General features: G+C 41.3%; 1 protein-coding gene across 1 annotated transcript in view; it reads right to left on the reverse strand.

Annotated features, from left to right (window-relative positions):
- Positions 1-4,716: 4,716 nt before the first annotated feature.
- The window catches only part of LOC123766098 (microfibril-associated glycoprotein 4), a 192,167-nt gene continuing 179,538 nt past the window's right edge, over positions 4,717-17,345 (reverse strand). Inside the window, exon 9 of the mRNA XM_045754945.2 lies at positions 4,717-6,135. Within this exon, the coding sequence (XP_045610901.1) occupies positions 5,912-6,135 (224 nt within the window). The 3' untranslated portion in view covers positions 4,717-5,911. The remainder of the gene's footprint in view (positions 6,136-17,345) is intronic.

Consider the following 17,345-nt stretch of genomic DNA (forward strand, 5'->3'; position numbering starts at 1 on the left):
AACACGGAGGATCGATTGTAATATAAACAAAAAATTATAGTTGGCGAATCTGGTGAAGAAGAGACCTTCGTGTTAGTTATATATGCTTTCTCTGCTTTAAATTTGTAGTAAATATGTCTGTTATGATATTAGAATTAGTTTTATAATAGCAAGATATTAAACCAGTAGTTATTATATAAATTAACACTAGTGAACATGAAATATGAGAGAAGGTGGCTGGTGGGAGCATTTACTGTCACCAAATGCCCCACTGCACAAATGATGTTAGGTAAGAAGGGTAAAAACTTCAAAAACTTCTCTCATTGAATACTTAAATATTTACAAGATGGTACATTGTGTTTGTGAGGATACATAACATGGTGTTTACATTCTTGTAAAGCCACTAATACGCATAGCGTTTCGGGCAGGTCCTTAATCTAAGGCATAATTAATACAAGGTATAATTTAACATCTTTATTACTGATTTTTTTTATTAAGAAAGTTAGGCATACACAGCAATGTGCTGCTACCCTATTCTTCAACTGGAAGATTCTTCAACTATTCCATTTTTCAACTGGAAGATAAAATACATTGTTCATAAAAAAACTAGCTATAAGTTCATATAATACTCCCATCTCACAGGATGGTTAGGCATACATGAAATCAAGGGAGAAAATACCAGCCTCAATACAAAAAACAAATGAACTCTGACTAAACAACAATTTCACGATTTTCACAAGAGGTAAGCACTGAATCATGGAAACATTATATTATAAATACTCTTACCAGTTTCTACAAAACTCCTGTCAAAAAATGTATTTTTCTAACATGCTTAGGTATACACAGCAATGTGCTGCTTCCCTATTTTGTATGAAGGACGACACAGTGAAGATCAAAAACCAGCTACAAGCTCATCCAACATCCCCATCTCACAGGACGGCCAATCATACATGGAATCCGGAGAGAACAAAATATTTAAGGCTGATCTATTAGCCTCCACTGGCAAAATCTGGGTGCAGCACAAGAATATCTTTCAATATTCCTGAGTGTATGAAGTAATTACAGAGCTCAAAGTACCTCATACCATTTGGTACGAAGTCACTGATAACAGGGCAATCACAGATATAGTGTTGGAGAGTATGTTCTCTCAAGTAGGACTGAAAACAGATGTTTTTTTCCTCCAAAAGGGTTATACACCCATGGAACCGCCTACCCGCTGAAGCTGTAAATGCCAAATTCCTGCTAAAAAAAATCATAAGACAATTGGCGGGCCCTTTAACAAGCCACCGGCTTTCTGTCCTCGTAGAGGCCACAAGATAGTTATTGGCCCCTTGGGTAAATTCAGTAAATATATACAATAATTGTCATCGCATATTCCGAGCAACAAGGACAGCTACACATTATCACTTAGAATCACGTAGGTAAAAAACAAATGTAACAAATTTGTTTACTACAATGTCGGTGCTGGCTGTAGATGTTTAAAAAACATAATTTTACTTCGAAATATACTAATTTTTTAAGAAAATTCCACGTAAATAGGGGGCAGTAGAGGTCCGATAAGCCAGCGTCGTGATTGGGTAAATCTTCAAGATAAAAATGTTGCCTTCTCTCTGATTGGCCAAACGAAACACAGTCCTCTGTCGGCATGCAGGTGAACCAAACCCAAAACCCAAATATCTTCGTAAGTTTACTTACCTGAATTGCACGTAAGCATCTTCTTAGGGCATGCTTAGGAACCTTCGTAGCAATCCTACTTACGAAGAAACACTTGGAGCTTCGTGAATCTAGGTCCGTCTTTTTCCTGTGAGTAGGACTTGTCTGGTTCCCTGCTTCGTGGATTTTACTTGGTATCTTTCTGCTGACACCACATAATTTAGCTTCTCGAAATACTTTAAGACCATGTGCAAGAGAGAGTGGTGTACAATGATTTTCCTTATTTTGTCCTATGGTTTGAGCTCGTCGCATTTCCTGTAATTTTTAAGAATCGTTACAGCTGTCTCGTCTTTGGGCCTTTGAATATATTCGCCTCTGAGGTTTGGCTTTGCTCTGATCTTGAGCTGGGAAGTACTCCTTTTCAAGGTCCACTACAGTGGCGTACGAGAACTTACCTTCAACATGCTGCACCTTGAAGACTAGCAGTGCGGATTTTGTCTGGGTAGATGGAATGCTAATCGGTAGAGGCCTATGTTCTAGATAGGTCGTAATGGAGTGGTTCTTCCTGTTGGATTTAGTCACAAGACGCCAATCGCCATCACTGTCGGAACTTGTACTGAAAAGAGTCATCCTTATGTGATTGGAAGCAGCAAAGTTGGTTCATACACAATTAATCTGGTGGTCCATTCTATCGTTCGGATGCTGACTGTGGGGTGATGTGCCTGTCGTGTGATGGTGACGTTCATGTTCACTAATGTGTCCCATTCTTCAACTGCTTTTCTAAGTATTGTAATAGCTGTGGAATTTGCATGTAATGTAGCTGCTGTCGTTGGATTAATGTTGAGTTTGATGCACAGGGCTTCAGTTGCTTCACATTCCAGTAAGTAATGCAATAGTGGCGCCTCTGCATCTGTTCCACAGATATGACACTCTAACTATTGGGTTTATTACCTCCCAGTAGCACTTGTAACTAAGTCTGAGTCTGTGTATGGCTACTGCAATGTCTCTGGATAGCTTTTTGTCAGGCTTGAAAGAATAGTACCCATTGGCTGGTTCGTACCACTTCACAGTGGATCTCCCTTCCGCTACTTTGGCTCTGTGTCGACCTTTGATAGTTGGGAGTATTTTCTTCTTGATTCGCGCCATAATTTTTGAAAAACTTGGAGGTATTTTAATCTGTATAACAGGTAGAGCCGCTGGAGTTTTTGCTATTGAGTCTGCCTTTCATTACCTTCTATGCCAATGTTACTTAGTATCCAATTTAGGGTGATTGACAGCCCTAGATTGTGTTCTTCTTTTCCTATATATAGGATTTCTATGATGAATTGTATATTATCTCTGTACTGGCTGGATAATAATGCCTGGAGCGAAGATTTAGAGTCGGTATGAATGATGACATCATGTAAATTATTCTCAATTGCAGAATTTATGGCCTCCTTCAGGGCATATAATTCTGTTTGCAATGTTGAGCACCCACTATTTATGCTCCAGTAAGCTTCATGGTTGTTAGGGTAAACTGCTGCCCCACCAGAACCTCTTTCTTGATCAACTTACCCATCTGTGAAAATGTGAATGGTTGTAGGTCTTGAGATGGTTTTCATTTGTTGTTCTATGACTGCTTTGAGCCTTTGCAAGTCACATGCTAATTTGTTAACTGGTAATCCTTCAATTATTACCTTTAGACTCGATTCCTCCCATGGAAGAGGCTGCCGAAATGGTTCATATGGTCTATCTTCCCTTTTGTTTTTAATGGTGCATTTCCACATTCTCTAGAATCTTGACCAGGTTATCCGTCCATCCACCTGGATGGACATGTTCTATATTGATGGTTTCTGTGAAGCGATCTGTGTATGCTGTCTTTGATTGACAGTCAGGCGGTGATTCCAACAAGTTTTGCCGTTATGGTGACTATTCTTCGTTTGATCTTGTTTTGTAAGGCTGGTAAGTTGGTCTCAATTCTTAGATTCTTTCGATGCCTCCATATAGGTGCTTCCAGCATTATTCGGAGGGCATCATTTTGAGACTCTTCCAGTTTCTTCCACTGATTATCACTGCGGGATGTTGGAGCAGGAGCAGCGTAGTCAATGAGTGACCTAACTGCTTGAACGTTCTAAAGTTCAAGTTCTAAAGAATTCTAAAGTTATTATCATATTTGAAATCTTATATATCCCCCCTCCCCCCACCATTGTTACTTCCAAACTAACACCCAAATCTCTAGCTCTTAACGTTTTACAGCGCTACAGACGTTTTTTCTTATTATTAACTCTGCCGAAGCTGCTCTTGAAAGTTGTACACAATCCACTGCACGCATAGGTTCCCACTGTATGTAGACCATTTGTAACTGAACGAAATTACATTATTTTGGCAATATTTTTTGAATTTGCAAGTGAAACAAATCGCCTTCGAAATTCCCTACTTCACTTTCAGTCTAACGTAATCTAGTCAAACCTAACCTAACCTGAACTTGGCAAAACTTTACACGTGATTAAAATCTGTTCCCGCTTCTAATATTCATTTGCAGGATTTTTTCCAGTATTTCTGCTATAATTTTCACTGTTTCTCAGACCATAATAATTGTAGTTGTTGTAATTATTTCCTGACGATTATGACTGAAAAAGAGGTTCCCAACTTGGTTGTGGTAGTGGCACTTGCACATCTAATATTCTTATCGATTCATTCTGAAGATTCATTTTACTCAATTTTCCTGCAAGATTTGCTTGTTTGGACTTGCATTTTGTTTTCTGAGAATTTTCTTTTGAATTTGTTTTGCTTTTAAACTATTTCCAAAAAATGCAGAAAAGCCAGCATCTGATTCTGCAGAGTCTGCAACCTCACTTATGTTGCTGGTGTCTTTGGTCTTACCCTTGCCGACTTGGTAGACAAGGGAGGGTGTAGGACGGTCCTTTCTTGGTACCTTAAATTATATTCAGATACATAAACATTGGTATTATCCCGTTTCCACTTTCATGTGGTGGGCGGGTACCGTTATGCCTCCTAACCACATTTATCACCATGTGGTTAGTAAATTAGTGGGTGAGCAGTATAGTAAAAGAAGGGTATATAAATATAAATTTAAACATTAAAAACACTGATTATTTTATGTTATCATTGAGATACAAAATATAATATCTACGATAAACAAGCATTACACGTTCCTGCAGTCATCCACAAGCAGAAATCCATTAAGTATCTAAGAAAATAAGAACAACCTATGAGTTTGTTGAACTGAACTGTAATATTGCACATGCAGTTATAACAGCAGGGCTTGAGCCATATGAATGTATGTGTTTATTGTAGTAATGGCTGATGTTAATTTTGATCTCTCGATTTATTTTGTTGTAGGGTTCCTCATGAAAGAAAGTGGTTTTAGGGGTCCACAGGAGAGAACATGGTTAGAAAAGGAGGAATGAGACACAGAAGGTAGGAAACTACTGTTTTAGACCCCTTCAGGTACTTCTATTCTCTTCATTTCAATACACAATTTCACCAGTCAACCATTATCCATACACTCATTATTACCAAACCATCTCGGTTTGTTCTCCATAATCTTCCATTTATGAGCTTGATGGTCCACATCTCTCTATGACATTGTACTGGAGAGCAACAGATTTAAATGTCACACATATGGAAATGATGTACACATATGGAATAGAGGAACATATATGAGCTTAGTTTTAGTGTGCAGATGATGAGTGCTATGTGTTAGAAGAAATGGAATTGGAGATTAGTTTATTCATTGTTTTAACAAAACTGTTGAGAACAATTGAGACCTTTCATTTATAACGACTGGACGTAAGAGCTGAAATACGATCCTTTGAATTAATATTAGGTAAGTTAATACACATACACTGAAATACTCAAGATTATCTAGCTCCATGGCGAGACCAAAATCATTTATTGTTAACTGCCACAATTACTATTGATTATTAGTTGATGGGAGCTCCTCAAAATTCTGATAGTGTTTGATTAAAAAAAGTATTACTTTATTATGAAGCAAGGGTGATGTGCATTTTAAATATTGTGTGGATTTTACATTCAAGCAGAAATTAAAAAGTGCAACTGATTCCTGTTGTGAGTCTTACGGCCTTCCACCTTTAACGTTCTATTAGAATGTTAACAGATTTCAGAACAATCTATCACAAGAGATTTCGAAACTCAACAAATACTTCGCCCGTAATTTGCACTTAACTTACAGGAAGGCACATGAGATGTAGTTTCTAACGCCACACCGAGCAGCAACAAGACCTGCTCATCATTCCAACAAGAAAGATAATTTCATTCACTGTCCAGCACACATCTGCGAAGGGCCTTGAGAGTCTAAGGGTCGGAATTTTAGTTGCAGCCAGCGGAGGCTGGTGAAAGCTTCACGACTTGTGTTCCAGTGGTACCAGGTGGAAGAGTTATAATAGTGGTCAGTGTCGATCATCAGGCTGTTGGGTGTACAGTAACTGCAGTCCTTATACCACCAACCTCCCCCAGTCCTCAGTTTTGCACAGTTATCTTCTGCATAAAGAATAAGATTTATTTTAGCAATTAAGTCAAGCAGGCAAAATTAAGTTTACCTCAGAATCATAGGTAACTTAAATGAGGGAGATTTATATATTAGAGTAATTAATTAAATATCAGTCAATTAAATAAAATGTTTGTATGTATGTCTGTCAAAAGTAGGAAGCCAGACACTTGGGATAAACCTCCAGATATTTAATTAATATCGGCATCATTAACGACAGCATGCAATTTTCATGTTCTGAAATCAGGGATTATATAGTTCTTAGAAGTTTTTCAGTGCTAAATAATAGTAAATATTTCTAAGAGAGAGTGAGAAATAGAGAGTGAGAGAGAAAAACAGAGAGAGAGAGAAGAAAGTGAGCGAGATAACAGAGTGAATGTAGAGGGGAATGTGGATGTGGGAGAGAGGAGAGGGTAGTAGCCTCACCCAACTTTGCAGGGGAAATGGTCTGCGGTATGGGATAAACAAAGGCTGGTTGAGGTCGACCTACGTTAAAAACTTTAAGAAATATCAGCCTGTAACCAAACCAAAACCCCCTCCTCCCATTGGCCATTTTCATGGTCTGAAATTAAATCGCAGATGTAGATGGTGAGTCACAATAACGTAGCTGAAATATATTGACCAGACCTCACACTAGAAAGTGAAGGGACGACGACGTTTCGGTCCGTCCTGGAGCATTCTCAATACGAAACGTCGTCGCCCCTTCACTTTCTAGTGTGCGGTCTAGTCAACAATCGCAGATGTATTTTCAATAAAATTTATGTTCCTTTTCAAGGTTTACTTAAAAACAATGAACTAAATTCCTTTGTTACAGTGATGAAAATAGCGAGTATGCAGACAATGAGTCATAATAACGTGGCTTAAGATATGAAGATTAAACCACACACCAGAAAATGAGGAGAGACAACGTTTCGATCCGCCCTGGACCATTATCAGGTCGATTTTGATAAGTCGAGGTTGATGTTGTTTTTATTCCAAGTAGCGAATCTTAAACAACAATTTCCAACTAGCACGGGCTATGCCCGTAGTATACCGTAGCTACGTAGAAGCCCGTAGTGGACTTACTTGGCACAGGAGAGGGGCTGTGTGTGAGACGAGGGAGACAAGATTATAAAGTAAGGTAAGAGAGAGGTGAGGAGGAGGAAATCCTTAGGAGGCGAAAGGTACAGATGGGATAGGTGCAATAATGGGAAGTAAGGGGGTAATAATAGGTGTAAGAACAAGAACGTAAGAAAAAGAGAAAGAAAACGAATTAGAAAAAAGCTGGGTAGGCTTATGTTAGGTCACGTTTGTTAGAAAGTTTATAGCATTTGCGTCTGTACTGTGAAAGGGAAGAGTCAACAGCAACAAAGCCAGGACTCAGGTTCATGGTGGGTAAGTTGTGTGTCAGAGCCGATTCGACAAGACGGCGTCTGTGAAGAGTAGAAGCAGGAAAGATTATTTTAGAAAAAAAGACCAATCAATAAGATAATTAGAATCCATAACATGACAGAAGAAAGCATTGTTTGAGTCTGCAGACTTAAAACTTCTATTGTGTTCCTTAAGTCTGTTATTTTGTGAACGGCCAGTTTCTCCAAAGTATTGGAGAGGACAAGACGAACAGGAAATAGAGTAGACACCAGCAGCATTAGAAGCAGGAGGAGCTGTGTGAGCCAGATTAGTACGAAGAGTGTTAGTTTATCGATAGGCGAGCTTTTTGTCAAGAGGACGAAAGATATTAGTGAGAATTTTTAGTTCATATATGAAGGGAGCTCAGTGCTAATAGTGTTGAAAACAGGTTTGAAATAAAAGAATTTTTTTTTAGCTTGAGAACAAGTACAATTGATAAAATGAAAGGGGTAACCAAGGCGAGAGAAAGATTTGTAAATAAAGTAAATTTCAAAATCAAGAAACTGAGGGGTCACTGATGCGTCGAGCGCGGAGGAAGAGAGAGACGAGAACACTTTTTTTTTTGAGATATATTCAAGAGTTGTTACATTCTTGTACAGTCACTAGTACGCGAAGCGTTTCGGGCAGGTTCCTGGAATACGACCCCCACGAAGAATCGTTTTTACAACTAAATACCCATTTTACTGTTGAGTTAAACAGAGGCTACAGTTAAGGATTTGCGCCCAGTAAATCCTCCCATGCCAGGATACGAACCCATGACAAAGCGCTCGCGGAACGCCAGGTGAGTGTATTACCACTACACCACTGAGACTGTTCTTAACAGAGGGAGGATGGTAGGTAAAGAAGTGAATGGACCTACCACTATGCATGGGTTTGTGATAGACAGAGAAAGAGAAACCACAGTCAAGTTAATGTCCACAGAGCTGTGGACATGAACGTCACGAAAAGGAAGGAGGGAATTAGATTCCCATTCTACTTTGAAATGGACAGAAGAAGCCAGATTGTTAAGAGAGGACAGGAAAGGCTAAAGAACATTAAGATCATGAGGCCGTAAAGCAAAAATTTCATCAACATTGCGAAGCCAGAGAGAGGGACGAACATCAGTAGTGGAAAAAAACGCTTTCGAAGTATTCAATATAGAAATTGGCAAGAACTGGGGAGAGAGGGGAACCCATAGCGATACCGAAAATTTGAGAGAAGTTTTTTCCGTTGAAAGAGGAGGAGTTAGAGTCAACACAGAGTCTGATGAGTTCGAGGAAAAGGCCTGTATGAAACAGGAGATGATGAACGCCCTCAGTTGCCTTCTGTCTAAGGAAACAGAGAACGTCTTCAAAAGGAACATTAGTAAACAGAGAGTAGGCTTCAAGAGCAAGAATCTTACAGAAGGGATGCCGGCGCAGTCTATCTATGAAGTCCTGAGAGTGACGAAGGTTCAAGAGAAAAGGTGCCAAGGTAAGGTGTCAGAGTTTTAGCAAGCCAGGAGGAAAGAAGGTAGTCGACAGAGCCTCTTGAAGAGATTATAAGACGAAGAGGAACACCAGGTTCACGAGTCTTAAGTAAACCATAAAAATAAGGAAGAAAAGGGCAGATGACATGGAAACGCCAAATTAGATCGATGTCAGGAGGACAAAGACTAGAGAGCTGTCTTAGTTTGGGGTTGAAGGAAGTTTTAAGGCAATCCAATGAGTTAGAAGTCAGAGGGACATTTGTGCAGGAGTCAGGGAGCAAGACATCAAGTTTCAGGAGGTAGTCCACACTGTCAAGGTCAACCACCGAATTGCCTTTGTGGGACGGAAGGATAAGAATAGAGTTGCTAACTTTCAGTGAGATAGAGCAAGCTGTAAGCGACGAGGAAGGTGGTGATTTTTAGAAAATAAATGTCAAGAACAGGATGAGAGGCCCCCCAGAAGGAAGACAGGTCCGAAAGAGTACTAGAGTTAGAGATGACAAACTTATCATAGGAACTAATGAGGTCAATGCCACAGCGTGGGCCAGGGGAAGTAGCATAAAAGAGACCAAGTCCAAGAAGTTCTTGCTGGTGCTTAGAGAGAGGAGGAAGAAAAAAGCATGGTAACACAGTCAGAGAGAAAGTATTTATCCCAAGTACTGTTAGAAATCAGACGTTGAAATTCGTTGTGTAGTGTGAAGGAGTGGTAGGAAGAGGAGAGGTGAACAGTGTCTAAAACGATTGGAAATAGGATATTGCATGGATCACTGCAAAGAGAACATCACAGACAGCGTTGATGTTGACGGACTGTTAGAAAAGCATCGTCAACTTGCAAGATGGTGGAGTAAATAAGTTATCGAAGAAGAAGAAGAAGAAGGCGGGCATGTTCAGGAAAAGGAGAACCCGATGTGTTACATGGGAGAAACTGAGGTAAGGAAACAGGGAGAACTTGCTCCGCCAGACAGTCTTTAAGAAACCCAAGCTGGTTCTTGTGACGTTAGGCGATAACAAGAGAAGACTCAAAGGCGCGAAACGGCTGTTTAAAGGAAGGTAGGTTATCGAAGAAATTAAAATGATTAAAACACTAGCGTTTCACATCCATATGCACATGATTAGTCTCAAGATGTGAAGACTAAACCACACACACCAGAAAATGAGGAGACGACAACGTTTCCATCCGTCCTGGACCATTATCAAGTCGACTGTCATGAGATGAGGTTGTTGTTATTGTTTACAATTCAGCTACTCGGAACCAAAAAATCCAAGTAGCACGGGCTATGGTGAGCTCATAAGTAGAGGCTCTTTGGAGTCATTATCTGTATCAGTAGCAGATACTGTAGATCTGGGAATGGGGTCCGTGGACGCGTCAATCCAATCCAAGAGCAGGACTGCAGATGATGATTGATAAAGAATAAGCCACAATAAAGGTGGCACGGGCATGAATAGCTTGTAAGTGGAGTCTCTTTGGAGCCATTACCAGTACCAATAGCTGATACTAGAGATCTGTGGATGGATGGGGGGTCTGTGGTGTTTGTGTGTTGCTGAGGAAGTCTTGGTTGTAGGGTTGATATAAAGCCATTTCTTGGTTACTGACTTTAATACTTAAGATGATACATGACTAGCAGCTTCCAAGCTGGTGGCGTCCTGTATGCTTTCTTCTGTCATGGTCTCTGCTGGCGTCTGAGCCGCAGCACATACAAACGGATGGTAACGTTTTCTATGAACATGACATCCCTCCTTTTCTTTAAGAAGAATGAATACAGGATGTCTACCATGCTTGTAGCGCAAAGCAAAGTTATTAACACAAAGTAAGTTATTAACATATCAAGAGATATTGCATACATTTAACATTAATTAAGCACACAAAGAATTTAAACAACTTAATCTTTACCACACAAGATTTCAATGTTAAAAATACATATGCAATGTTAAACAAAAATGAAAGAAACTGCAATACAAATTTACAAAATATTGAATGAGAGATCTGCATTATTCAAACAATATTAAATTTAGTTCAGCATAACAAGTAAATACTTTGCATTACATAGGAACACAATTAATCATTAAATCGTGTAGGGCGTTTAACATGACGTTTAGGACGAGAGTCCTTAAATACAAGAATATCCCTTGATGAATTGTTTGTTGGGTTATAACTCATTTTTTCTTTATCGTTTGTACGACTTTGCACTTCATCATTTTCTACACTAGTTAGAATCACTTTGAAATAGGCCATATTACGTGTTATACTATGATCTCTATTACTAGCTGTTACCATAGTTCCTTTACATTAATCACTTTATATGGTTTTGTATCATACAGCATATCTATCTTTCCCTCTTTTTTCTTTTTAACTAGAACTGTGTCTCCAACCTTTATGAATTGTTCCTTTGCACGTTGATCATGAGCAATTTTCATTTTACCCTTGGTTAGTGCATCCTTCTGAGCGAGACGTTTATCCGTTACCTCGGCTGGCATGACGGGTAGTGCGATTCTCATAGGACGTCCAAATAAAAGTTCACCAGGCGACTTGCCCAGTGTTCCATGGGGTGTTGCATGGTAGTTTATGAGAAAAGCTTGTTTTTTTAAAAAACAAGCTATGAAAAACATAGCTTGTTTCCAGGATCGTCCGCTTTCATGAGAGTTTGCATGAATCTCTCAACTTCTCCATTTGCTTGAGGATGTAGTGGCATCACACGGCGATGTTTGAATCCAATATGCTCAGCAAAGTTGACGAAGTCTTGTCCATTGAATGGCGGTCCATTGTCCGTCTTGACAACTTCAGGAATGCCAAAGTTTGAAAAGATCTTGTAGAGTTTCGGGATGACAGCCTTTGCAGATGTGGAAGTGATGATTTCTACTTCTGGATAACGTGAGTGATCATCAATGACTACCATCAAGTACTCTCCAGTTGGTAGCGGTCCGCAGAAGTTCATCGATACTTCCTTCCTTGGTGCAGCAGGTAGTGGTGAAGGTTGTAGAGGTGTTGGTCTTGAAGTATCCACTGCAGCTTGGCAAGGGACACAGGCATCATGCATATCCTTTGCTTGACGATCAATGCCAGGAAACCACACCTTTTCCCGTAGCAGCTGTTTGGCCCTAACAAGACCTTAGTGTCCTTGATGTGCAAGCTTCAGAGCACGCTGCTGGAGAACTGCTGGAATGACGATACGAGTACCTCGCAGCACAGCGTCGCGTTGTTGCGTAACACTTAATTTTGTCTAGATGCGTTCAAGCGCTTTGAATGCATCTTGGCAACTCCTGAGGGTGGGATGCGTGGAAACTTTTTCTTAGTCTATGCATCCACTGTTGCTTGCAGAGTTGGGTCCTCTAAGGTTGCAGTACAGATTTCATCAAGAGTGAGAGCCTTAGGGACTGCATCACAGGTTACAGAGTGTACATATTCCTCGGCAACTTGCTGATGCTTGGTGATGGTGAAACTGTTGGCAGGATGTCGACTGATGTAATCAGCGGGATTGCCTGCACCCGGCTTGTATTTCACCGTAAAGTTGTATGGTTGCAGACGAAGAGCCCATCTCTCAATGCGAGCTGGTGGTTTGGACTTTGGATTATTGAAGATGGTCTCCAACGGTTTGTGGTCAGTGACTATAGTGGTGAAGGGTGCACCAAGCAGATACACAATGAAGTGTTCACACCCCCATACAAGAGCAAGAGCTTCCTTCTCTGTCTGACTGTATCGTTGCTCAACATCTGTGAGAGAACGGCTGGCATAGGCAATTACTACTCTGGAATCTGGTTGACCAGATTTGTGTTGGGCTAACACAGCACCTAAACCAACAGGACTAGCATCCACCGTTAACTCAGTGTCCATTGATGGATCAAAGTACGCAGCAGTCGCATTCTCTACTAGTGCATCTTTCACAGCATCAAATGCATTTTGCTCGATATTGCTCCAGTACCATGATCCATTTTTCTTCAGGAGCTCACGTAGAGGCTTCGTAATGGTAGCAAAATCTGGAATGAAGCGAGAACAGTAGTTTGCCATTCCCAGAAAACTATGTACTTCAGTGGACGTTGAAGGAGGTGCAGCATTCTTGATATCTGCAACTTTCTTAGGATCTGGAGACAGACCTTTGTCACTAAGTACATGTCCAAAGAATTCAATTTTATGTTGATTGAACTCACACTTTGCTCGGCTTAGCGTCAGATTTTTGTCTCGTAGGCATTGCAATGTTGCACGAAGAGCTTTGTCGTGTTCAGCTTGGGTACAGCCATAAACAATGATGTCATCAGACATGTTGTCAGCATTAGGTATATCTTGCAATACCTGGCTGATGATGTGCTGGAATACCTCGGCAGCACTGTTAATACCAAAACTCAGGCGCTTGTACCTATACAGACCTCGATGTGTCGTAAACGTTGTGATGAAGCGACTCTCATTATCAAGTTCAAGCTGATGATAGCCCTTGTTTAAATCTAACTTGCTGAATACAGTTGCACCATTCAGGCGGTATATCATATCATCTACAGTGGGTGTAGGATGGCGTTCACGCATTATTGCCTTGTTGGGAACACGCATGTCCACACAGATGCGTATCTCATCTGGATTCTTCGGCTTTGGTGGAGTGACAATTGGGTTTACCCATGGTGTTGGGCCTGTTACTGGTTCAATGATATCTAGTTCGATCAGCCTATCCAATTCGGCATCGACTTTCTTGCGAGTATGGAATGGCTGTCGGCGATGTGGTTGGGCAACTGGAATTACATCTGGGTTGATATGCAGATATACTTTGCTATCAGTATAACAACCTATGGATTCAAATAGAGCAGAAAATTCAGCAACAATAGCATCAACATTGTTTGCAGATTCTACTGCTACAGCATTAGAAAGCTGTAGCCCCAATTTGGTTGAAGTCTTGTGAGTAGAGACTCCTTTGCATTCTTAACAATATGGAATGTAGTAGTGAGCATTGCATTCTTAGACTTAATCTCTGCAGTGAAAGTTCCAATCACTGGCAAGGCTACCTTTGAAGCATAAGCAGTGGCTTTGCCATTACAGTTTTCAAGCTTTGGGAACTGTTTTTTAAATTTCTCATAGTGACATTCAGCAATGGTGTCAATATTTGATCCAGTGTCAATGAGAACTTTGAGACAAATACCAGCAATGTATACTATAGTCTCTGGGTTGTTTGGAAGATCATTCCATTCTGTGATTGCTTGTACTCCATAAATGTAATCACATTCACTGTCATTTGAGACTGGCTGTAATGACATGTTGTCTTGTATATTATTAACATTTTGGATATGAGGTGCAATATTGTGTTTACCACCTCGACCCCTATCACCTGATCCTCGTACAGTGCTTTTATTCATTGACTGTGGTTTCTTTAGTGCGGAACGACACATAGCACTAAAATTACCTTGTTTTCCACACTCATAGCACTTCTTACCTTGAGCAGGACAAACATTACCTTGGTGTGGGTAGTCTCCTCCACAATTGTAACATTTATTGTTGACACCTTTTGATGTGGGTCGTTGTGACTGCTTGGGTCTTGTTCCTTGACCCCATTTGTGATGTGGTTCTCGGCTCAATTTGCTGTTAGGTTTGCCATATCTTCTTTGATCACGGTGTCCTCCCTGAACCTTACGTACCTCATCACTGTTAGTAACAGTGGCAGAACCGTTGTTGGCACTGCACTCCATGACACGAGCATCACGTGCAGCATCTTCCATTCGACGAGCATCACGTGCAGCATCTTCCATTCGACGAGCAACATCCAGTATCTTGGTCAGAGAACTTTCATCATCAACAAGTTCTAGAGCTCTTCGACGGAGACATGTAGATGTGCATGTTTCAATTATTTGCTGTTTGATTTCTTTGTCAACATCAGCAAACTCACAATGGGCTGCTAAACCTTGCAGACGTGTGTGGTATTGATCCACAGTTTCATTAGAGAGTTGTTTTGCTCTCCTGAAATGCATAATTTCCATTGCTGTATTTTGCCTTGGTTTGAAATGTTCAGTTAATTTGGCTTTGGCAATATCATAATCTTTGGCACCACCAGTGTCTTTTAGTGTATCAAAGATGTCACAAACTCGATCACCTACATAATGAAGTAGAAAGGCACGCTTACTTTCAGCACTTCTGATGTCTGAAACTATCAACAAATTTTCAAACCTTTTAAGCCATTTGGTCCACCTTTGTGACAGGTTTGTCTGGTCACAGTCAGGATCAAATGCAGGAAACTGAGGTATATTTGCCATTTTTTACTGTATAAAAGTAAACTTATCACTTAAATCTTTCTCAGAATACACTTACTGCACTGTATATGTTAGTTAAGAATTCACTGTAATTACTTTAATTCTGCACTGTATATGTTAGTTAAGAATTCACTGTAATTACTTTAATTTTGCAAAGCACACAAGCATTTTAATGCAAAAGTTCACAACAGTGCACAATATAGCAGGAACTGACTTCTTACCTAGCCTTCTGTACATGTGGTGTTGTTCCTACCTACAGCTGCACAGCAGCTGGCACAGCAGTTGTCAGCAGTTGGCACAGCAGTTGGCACAGCAGTTGTCAGCAATGTTGTTGTTTGATGAGTTTTCAGCACTGTCAACACAGCAGAGTTCACAGCATGATGAATTTTGTAGCAAGAAGCGTCGCTTCGTACACAAAACATCGGGTTTTGTGCACATCAAACCGTCGTTTCGTGCACAGCATCGGCACACATGGATCGCAGATTCCTCAGTACACAGCTTGTCAGCACATAGCTGGGTAGCACATAGCATTAGTTAGCACACAGCATCGGTTAGCACACAGCATTGGTTAGCACACAGCATCGGTAGAGCGCTCACAGACGTCTCCCGGGCGAGACACCATGCTTCTCTCTTGTTTTGAGCTGAACAAATACCTGCGTTCACAGTTCATCCTCGTCGCCAGTGTGGTGTTTGTGTGTTGCTGAGGAAGTCTTGGTTGTAGGGTTGATATAAAGCTATTTCTCGGTTACTGACTTTAATACTTAAGATGATACATGACTAGCAGCTTCCAAGCTGGTGGCGTCCTGTATGCTTTCTTCTGTTTACCTCTCTGCTGGCGTCTGAGCCGCAGCACATACAAACGGATGGTACCGTTTTCTATGAACATGAAAGGGTCTTCATGGTGGAGTGCAGCCTAGGAGGGCTGGATTTACCAGTTATGGAGCTGGTGGGTTAGTGTAGACTTATAGGCCTTCCGTTTATTCTTTGGCTGAGACTTGCTGCAAGTTGATATATCCATGCTGTTGTTGGAGTTTGGTGAGGTGGCCTCCATGAAGAGGTCTTGTACTGAGTAGGTGTCATATTTATGCTGTGACGGTGGAGCTCCTACTAAGATTTCCTCGTCTGAGGAGTCTGTAACATTCGTAGTTGGTGGTTTTGTCTTTCATCTCGCTACCTGAGGTAGGCTCAGGTGTCGTGGATTAGTGGTAGAAGCTATTTCAGGAGCGTTGGTGGTGCTGTTAGTATTTGTAGACAGCACGTCTGTTAGCACGTCTGCTGAGATGGTGATGGAAGGAGTGTTGGGAGCTGAAGAGGGAAATACCTCTGTTTGTGCTGCCCGGGTCATGGGTGGTTCTGGAGTCTGTGTTGAGATCGACCTCGTGGTCGTCCTGGTGGTAGTCTCCAGAGTGGGAGTGGATGCAGTGAGACTTGTGTCCGGGGCGATGATGGGGTCCAAGCCGTGGGCCCAGACAGCGTGATGAGTTATTTGACGAATTGTTGATTGTCTGGTCCGACAAGCCTCTCCACTAGACGAATAAGATCAGGGATAATGCCTGCACGTGATGAAAGGGACTGTGACGGTGCTGGTTGGTCCTTAAGTCCCCATTGTGGAGGCCGGGTGGCCTGTTGGGAGGAGCCACTGTTTGGTAGGACTGGGAAATCTTCTGGTAGGTTGATGGGAGCTGGGTTCGTGCAAGTGGCTCCGGCGGCGGAAGTAGGTTTGAATTGTTGGATTCAGCCTGGATCCTAATGATTTCCTGTCTGCGAGGGCAGCAGTGGGAAATTGCAGGGTGTTCACCTCTGCCGGATAGGTAGCAATGGGTTTTTGACTTGCGGCCAAAGGTACGGATGGAAGATGTAATAAAGGAGTGTGAGGGGGTGAATAATAGGCTTCAATGATGAAGGTAGGGATCAATGAAGATAGTGTGTATATAGTGAAGCTAGTGTATAGTGAAGATGTAGGATGAAGGGAGAGGGGGAGCAAGGGGATGATGAGGGAAGAGGTAGAACAAAGGGAGGATGAAGGGGAGAAGGAGGAGGAGCAAGAGAATGATGAAGAGAGAAGGGGAGCAAGGGGATAAAGGGAGAGGGGGAGCAAGAGGATGATGAAGAGAGGAGGAGCATGGGGATGATGAAGGGAGAGGAGGG

The sequence above is a fragment of the Procambarus clarkii genome, chromosome 9 (genome assembly GCF_040958095.1).
Source record: "Procambarus clarkii isolate CNS0578487 chromosome 9, FALCON_Pclarkii_2.0, whole genome shotgun sequence".
Lineage (NCBI taxonomy): Eukaryota > Metazoa > Arthropoda > Malacostraca > Decapoda > Cambaridae > Procambarus > Procambarus clarkii.